Source organism: Daucus carota, chromosome 9 (assembly GCF_001625215.2).
Source record: "Daucus carota subsp. sativus chromosome 9, DH1 v3.0, whole genome shotgun sequence".
Classification (NCBI taxonomy): domain Eukaryota; kingdom Viridiplantae; phylum Streptophyta; class Magnoliopsida; order Apiales; family Apiaceae; genus Daucus; species Daucus carota.
Genome location: NC_030389.2, coordinates 37199603 through 37207863, shown reverse-complemented (window position 1 = coordinate 37207863; position 8261 = coordinate 37199603). Strand labels below are relative to the sequence as shown.

Sequence of the window (8261 nt, the reverse complement as noted above, 5' to 3'; positions counted from 1 at the left end):
CTAGTGAACATAATAAAAAATGAAGGCCAAGTCTGCAAACTATTATATATCATTTTGCTACATATAGATGAAATCTTGATGCCTTCTGTAAGCAGTGCACCTATTTCTGCTATTTACATTCTATCAACTACTTTGTGAATGTTCTCTGATTAATTTTGTTGGTTCAAGCTACTCAACGCCCTATTCAATCCCTGCAAGATCAATAAAAGGAGGCAAGAACAAGCAGCAGAGAATGGCGATCTTCCAGTCCCTGAAATTGGTCGAGTTCTTCCAGTCCTGTCCAGAACAACATTTTCTGCATATATCGGAGCCATTATTAAAAATTATTTACGTATGCCCTCTTTATCTTGTCACTATATATTTACACATAAAAGCAGAAAACATAGTTGTGGCTCATGCATCTATTTTGCTTTGAGGAGTCTGAATTTCTTAATCAGGATTCTATAACAATAACATAACACTTTGAAGCAACCACTCCGGAGCAGACTTAACGCTTGCCATGTCATACTGCAATCCTGCATGACGCCAACACCTAGCAACATACTGACAATCTAAAAATATATGCAACAAGTGTTTAACATCGCTATTACACATCGGACAAAGAGTGGGCACCTGCACTCCCTTCCCTCTCAGCCTATTCCTGACTGGAACTGTATTTCTACAAAACCTCCGTAAGAAGACCCTCATTTTATGTGGGATGTTCACCTTCCAGAGCTTAGCCCAACCTGTACTTTCAACAACAGTAACCGACCTGCACTCTGAGTAGACCATGGCCTATACGATCTTAATCTGGACCTTAGGGATCGGAGTGGCTAAGATAGCCATGGCTTCCTCACTACGGAACTGAGCTTGAACTAGATCAAAATTTCATTGTTTCGTACCTGGTAAGAATATGTCTGCAACTTTCTCATCTCTTCCTTGATAAATATGACTATTTTCTACTCGATGATCTTGCTTTCTACGCAGCCAAGGATCCTGAACAGCCACCACCTCCTTACCATCTCCAATGACCCATCTAAACCCATTCTTTAGAGCTTCGTTGGCTCTGTGCATGGATCCCTGCCCAGATGAAACTTGAACTATTTGGTATAAAATAATACAAAATGACTAATCAAATTTGTAAAATTGAATAAGTAAAGCACGTTTTAATAATGAATCTATTAACACAGCTTTTTAACCCTAGCCTCTCCCTTAACCCTAATTTTCTCTAGCCTCTTTCTTGTCAAATCCGCCTGGGGCTTCTATCGGTTTTCACCGGTGGAAAGCCCCGAATCACTTGATTGCTTTGTTTTTCTTTCTGGTTTTTGAATAATACATCTTCTCGGGATACTTAGATCTAAAACCATCGGAGATTTCGTTGTCTCTCTTCCAAGCGGGTGAGTTTCAGTCTGATTTCTCTTGTTTTTGTGGTTCTGCTCCGGATCTATTCTCGGAAGAATTTTTAGATCTAAAACCATCGGAGATTTCGTTTTCTTTCTTCTCTGTTTCAAGCGGGTGGATTTTCAGTCTGATTTCTCTTGTTCCAGTGGTTCTGCTTCAGATCTAAGGTTGTTTTCTCTTTCTGGTGAGAGTTTTGTTTTTCGCTTCTTAATTGTAAGCAGGGTCTTGATTTGGTGATGAAAGTTTGTATGGAATCGCCGTTTTGGTCGATACCTCAGACGATACCTCTGTCAGGGCATGATGAAGAGGGTACCAGTAATTCAACGAGCATGCTTCGGATGCATGAAGCGGGTACTTGTATTTGTATATACATTTTCTTTAAAATATCGTTTAACTGTCTCTTTATGAGAACAGGCGATTGCAAATTACTGTTTGTTCGACTCGATCATTGGTGTAGATGCCGTATGGTTTTTTGTTATTAGATTAACACCTTTGTTTCAAAAAAAATAATGAATCTATTAATCGCTAATTTTTACTATATTTTGAACACATTTTATTATATTACATGAATAAGATATTGATAAAAAAATGGGATCTGTAAGACATTACGTAAAATTTGCTGAACCTGTAAGACATTTTGCTTCAATGGTATTGACTATATTGGTTGGCTATAATTTAAAAATAGTATGTTATTAATATTTTAGATTGTTAAAATAGAATATATCAGTTCAATATGGTAATAAATGATATGCAATCTTCCTACAGATTTTCTTACAGACCTGTAGAGGTTCAACAAATTTAGCCATCCATAGGAGGTTGGCTAAATTTATAGACAACAGCGGAGCATGGTTGGAGTTGAGTTTTTCGAGCTGTTGGCTAAATTTTTTTATTTTAAGTATGCCAACTCACTTTTTAGCCAAGGGTTTTCAATGGTTGGAGATGCTCTAACTATTCAACACTTTCTTTACAAAATCAAATTATACAACATTTTACTTGGCTCTGTCGCTAGGCTCTTCGTGGAAGGCTATTTTAGTATGTGAACCCCGCACATATTCACTTCTCCGTCAGGATAAGAAATCATAATTTTGTCTCCGCTCTTCATTGAGATGTCCTCTGCCCTTATGCAATGTATAAATGATAGCACGTCACCCTTTCTGCCAGAATTAATACCCTTGCTGTGCGAGGCAGTTGTCATGCCCTCTCTTTTATTTGTAATAACAGCTTCAACTGCTGACCATCCATCATAGGAGCATTTATAAACAACCCAGAAGGCGACACCCACGAAGTGATCTCCCAAGTTTGGGGGAACATGAAAAGATAGTGTGCACCCTCCCCTGTTTTTATAGTCGAACCACTCTGCTATTTCCTTGTTTTGTAGAGTTGCTCCAAATGTAGACCCCCAGTCTCTTCTAATTAGCTGTAACATTAAAAGAGAAATGGAAATGGATTTAATATGTCCAAAGTATTATTATTGGAAGAGAAAGATCAAAAACACCACAAACCTGAAGGTGATTTTCCTTTAAATTGACTTTTAAATTGCTGCCGTTGCCAGTAACTTCCAGTAGTTCTAAATCTCTCAACATTGACAGAACTGGAAACTCTTGTAGGCTTGTACAATCTGTAACTGTAAGGCTTGAAAGATGAGGTGGAAGTTTCTGGACAGATTGAAGGCTGCAGCATCTCCTTATGGAAATTTCTTTCAAGTGTTCGAGGTAAGACAAATCAGGTACTTGTTCTAGTGAAGCGTGGTTGTCTACCTCCAACAATATTAAATTTGGTGGTAGTTCGGGAAAGGAGGAGCCGTGACTTGAACTGTTAGTCAAAGAAAGTACGTCAAGGTTGGAAAGCTTAGAAAAACTAAAGGGTTTGGTTGGGGAGGGACTCCCGCACTCATCACGGAGGCGTAAATATGTCAGAGAAGAAAAACTTAGAATGATGGGCAACCAAACTCTTATATTACAACTCAGACGCAGGTCCTCCAAGTTCATATCCTTCATGGCCTCAGTCAAATCAATTTTTATTATGTCCTCACGGGTGGTAAGATATAAGCTTGCGAGTGATTTAAGATTGCAGATGCTATTCGGAACATATGTTAGCTTATGGCATTCATCAAAATGCAACCGTTGTATCCTAGGAAGTAATCCAATAGAATCCGGTAATTCTTCGATTGCTGTATTAAAAGCATAAAGCGATTCTAGAGACTGCATCTTCCCCAACTGCTCAGGCAATCTCTTCATCTCTGAACATCCTCTCAGATTCAGAGATCTCAATTTAAGCTGGTTTGAAAATGAGTCTGGCAATTGTTCGATTCCACTGTGACATGCATTAAATTCCTCCAAGCCTTCCATGTTCCCAAATTGCTCAGGTAACTTTCTAAGCTGCTTGCTACCTTCCAACTTCAAATAAACTAATTTCTTCAAGTGAGCAATTGAATCTCCCAACTGATCAAGCCTCTTTAAGCCTTTCAAATCGCCCAACTGATCGGGCAATAGTCTCAGATTGCTGCAAAACCTCATATTCAAACGACTCAGAGTAGTCAACTGTGTGATGGGTTTGAGAAGTCGTTTTAGATTCACACAACCATTCAGATTCAAATGGTATAAAGCAGTCAACTTTTCAATTGAGTGGGGCAATTCCTTCAAGTATTTGCATCCTTCCAAATTCAAATGACGCAAACATGGCAACTGTTCAATCAATACAGCCATAAATCAACTCTTAATCAGAAATTAATGCCAGGTTTGAAGAGTTTTCAGTTTGCATTAGAACTTAAAAGCATCTCCAACCACAAGAAGTCAACTGGCTTACCAAAATCAAAAATTATAGCCAATGTCCACAAAAAACTGCACTCCAATCATAGCAAGCCCTTGTTTATAATTATAGTCATCTCCCTATGAATGACTATATTTGTCGAACCACTACCGATCTGTAGTGAATTACACGCCATCTCCCGCAATTTATTTTCCTTCTTCCCACTAATTACATATTATTTATTACCATATTAAACTGATATATTCTATTTATAACAATCTAAATATTAATAACATATTATTTTTAAAATATAGCCAATACCATTGAAACATAATGTTTTACCGGTTCAGCAAATTTTATCTAATGTCTTTGTTCCAACATGTCTTTATTCCAACTATAGAGGAAACAGACAACCAGCAATGAGAAAAATATATACTAGACACTTGTTTTTTAGTTCCTCCTATTTGTCTTTTGTGATTAGCATCACAGTTTTTCATTTTTTTGTGGGGGTGTAATTCTCATATTATACTAATATACATATATAAGGAAGAAAGACAATTAGTTAAGTTATGTGATTACATACCTCGGCAATCTTCCACAATTTATCAAATCTGCTGAATGGCATGTCTAAAACAACAAGCTTTTGTAGATGAACACCATAAGGTAAATGGGTCCAAGGACAGCCATGCCAACTGATGTACCTCAACTGATGAAATGAAACTTCGAAATTACCTTTGATATGATACACATCAACTAATTTCAATAATTTTATGTTTGGCAATCTTTCAAATAGCTCTCCATTGCAGTATTTGTTTATAGACGTTGTACAATCTATAATCAGTCCATCAATTTTATCCATTTCCTGAATGTGCAATAACAAACCGTGGTAAAAGTGAAAAAGTGTCCTCCGAAACCACATTTGGAATATGTTAGAAACTTATAAACTAGATTCTACTTGGAAATAATTTTTCTAAATAAAAAATGTTTATAAGTAATATAATGAACTATATTTTATTTATAATGTAATATTTGATTATTAAATTAATTATATATTAAAAAAAGCGTAGTATGTTATCTCATAATTAGAACTAAAATATTTAGCATTTTGTTTACCCCTTGATTTGGAAAAACTTGAGATGCTTCTTCTTGATCCAAGTGCAAGAGCCTGACTCGGGCATGTTTGGATTCTTCACGAATGACATTTCTTCCCATATCTTCTATAATTATGCATTTGAAACCTATTACGGGAATCAATGGTTAGTAGACATCTGTCTACTAGAATTCGTATCCCATCCCCAGGATAAAATTTACAAGACTCGAATACGTCAATAGCCTCATTTATGTTCTTTCCCAGGAAGAAGAATACAATATAACTGAAAATAGCCTTTTGCGTATCTTTTTCTAATTCATCATAACTCAATTGAAGGATTTTTTGGATATCTTTCATCGGAATTTTTTTAACCTTTTCCAATTTAACTTTCCAAATTGATATATTCGTCCTACCGCACAAAGATGAACCTAACATCTTTAGAGCCAGCGGCAGGCCTTCCGCATGAGTAACAAAACTTTGAGACAGAGCTAAGTATTTTCCGGGAGGCTTTGATATGTTAAAGGCATGATAGCTAAATAGCTCCGATGAATCCATTTGATTCAAATACTTTACCATATATATTTCTCCATTTGACATTGCCACTTTCAGTTGATTTGGAAGGTTTGTATCTCTTGCCGTAAATATGAATCTGCTACCAACTGAAAAGTGCTTGTAAATTCTTACTACCAATTCCGAATAATTTGACTGGTCCAAATCATCAAAAATAATGAGAGCTTTGTTAGAACTTAGAATCTCTGTCAATTTTCGAAGTGCACTTTCAGAATTACGGACCTTCAAATCCTTCACTCTGAGAAGCTCTTTCAAGAGTTGGTGAAGTAAAGAAAGTGGACTAGCTCCTTGTGAATTCTGTTTTTCATTTTTTATAAAACAACTTATATCAAATTTAAGGGAGTACTTGTTGTAGAAGGCCTTGGCTATAGTTGTTTTCCCAATTCCACCCATCCCACATATTCCAAGGGCGCGGACATCATTTGACGCCATGCTTAGTCGTCGATATATCTCTTCGACAGCAGAATCTGTCCCAAATAGACATCTTTCAAGGTGTACGACCTTTGTTGATGCTTGGGACAATACATTCTCAACAATATTTTTTATAGTGTCTGCTTCACTCCTGTTAATGTTACTTAATTTTACTACAATATACAGAGTTGTAATCTTTTGGTAATATCAATAATATATAATGCGTTGCGTCGCAAGTCCTTTAATGTGTTTACAAAAAAATTGTAGCAGAACATCGCTAGAAAAATAGATGGTATAATTAGATACAGAACTCATCATAGAGGTACTTACTCTTCTTTCGTGTGTTCCAAATGGTAACCTGATAGATCTGCCACTTCAGTAAGCGCGGATTTCCACTTGTGAATCCTATCAACAGAGTGACGCTTCTGATGCTTTTTAAGAGCTATACCAAAACTCCCCTTGTGGTGTCGTAGATCTGATGGATCAACATAGTAAAATACCGTAAGAACCTGATTCTTTATTTTCTTGCAACTCAGGATCTCTACAAGCTCATCAAGGCACCACGACGAATTAGCATAGTTCTCTGAGATAACCAGTTCAAACATCTTAGAATTTCTGATTGCTTGACGCAGACCTGATGAGATTTCTTCGCCCTTTTCAAGTGCAGGATCATCTCTGAAAGTTACAATCCCCGCCTGATCCAAAGCACGGTAAAGATGTGAAATGAAATTTCTGCGAGTGTCGTTGCCATGAAAACTCAAAAAGACATCCCATAGAGGGGATGAGGTGACAGTTGCTAATTGATCCTTGTCTTTCCCCACCGAACAGTACTGCTGGTCTGGCTGAGCAGAGGGCCTAAACACATCACCGAAACAACGTAGAACAAGGCAAGTCCCAAAGCTACAAATATAACCAAAGTCACAGGTGAGAGTTCGGCGTATGCCGTGATTGCCGTGATTGAATCTTTGAACGTTTCCCATAACTCAAAAGCCATTGATTCAGAATGAATTCAAACAACTAAGGTCTGTACTTATCAACTTCCTGGTCTCTAAAATATGTGGTCTGTATATTTATTCTTTGCACTACTTGGAGTCTTTTAGTACTCACGACTTTTTGTTCATTCTGATGGTTGAAAAGTCTGTATTAGTTTCACTGCTCCTTCTTTCAGTCCCACCCAATTATATACATTGGAGTGTGGATATGAAAACCAAGAAAAAGTGTAAAACATGAGTAAAACTATATGAAAAATAAATAAAGTGATGAGACTCATTTATATTCAAAAATAGATTTGCGATAGTAGAGTAAAGTAGTGGGTGTAATAGTGTTACAGCGGGTATAAAGCAGTTATATCATCCACTTGGCATCTATGTATCATCTAGTTGACATGTTTAGAGAATACGCAAAATTTGAAACACTCCAACTATTCACGCATTAACAATAAAATATAGAAAAACATATTTGATGAGTTATATTTGTTGAATCAATCTGATCATAATTATACATAACCCCTTTGGAGCACATTTCTTCACTGCTCTTGTATTGTTATATAATGTAGATAGTGGAGGAAAATAATGAGTGTAATAATTTTTTATACTATTAAAAGTTATTATTTATTAAATGTATAAAAACGGTGACATTCAAAAAAGAAAACCATATAGAAATGAATGGGATACAGAAAGTAAATAATTTACCAAACATTTCCTAAAATAAAGTCTCCTAATGAAACAAACTTGCTGTATGTATACCAAGTGAACTGACTAAATCTTTTTAATGCTGTATCAAATTATAAAATGAATTAGACTCTATTATTATATTAAATTTAAAAAAGTAGTTTGGAATAGTTGAGAAATAGCTGAGAAATTGCTCTGTAGCTGGTGGACACGACTAATATTACTGATATCATATATTTGTCCAGCTAGTATAAAAGAATACTGACTGCATCATCGATTTCTGATTGCATTACATAGTTCTACTTTATACAGTAGAAGTAATGCATGGACGGATCAGGAATCTAATTAAATTGGGACAAAAATCATATTAAAAAAAATCTTTTTTAGATGTT

At 36.0% G+C, this 8261-nt stretch overlaps 2 protein-coding genes across 5 annotated transcripts in view; both read right to left on the bottom strand.

Moving 5' to 3' along the window:
- The window catches only part of LOC108201553 (disease resistance protein RPV1-like), a 60062-nt gene that overhangs the window by 21206 nt on the left and 30595 nt on the right, over positions 1-8261 (bottom strand). The gene's annotated exons all lie outside the window — the stretch shown is intronic.
- On the bottom strand, positions 2051-7383 carry LOC108201790 (disease resistance protein RPV1-like). 4 transcript variants are annotated; one of them, XM_064084189.1, is made up of 5 exons: positions 6530-6666; positions 5242-5366; positions 4712-4990; positions 2883-4064; positions 2051-2797 (listed from the first exon to the last, which is right to left on the bottom strand). In XM_064084189.1, the coding sequence occupies exons 2-5, from the start codon at positions 5338-5340 to the stop codon at positions 2405-2407; spliced, it is 1953 nt and encodes a 650-aa protein (XP_063940259.1). In that variant the 5' UTR covers positions 5341-5366; positions 6530-6666; the 3' UTR covers positions 2051-2404. The 4 variants fall into 4 exon arrangements, 3 of the variants coding, with proteins under 3 accessions (XP_063940259.1, XP_017225567.2, XP_017225566.2); XM_017370078.2 differs by lacking the exon at positions 5242-5366 and having other exon boundaries at positions 6530-6613; XM_017370077.2 differs by lacking the exon at positions 6530-6666 and having other exon boundaries at positions 5242-5478.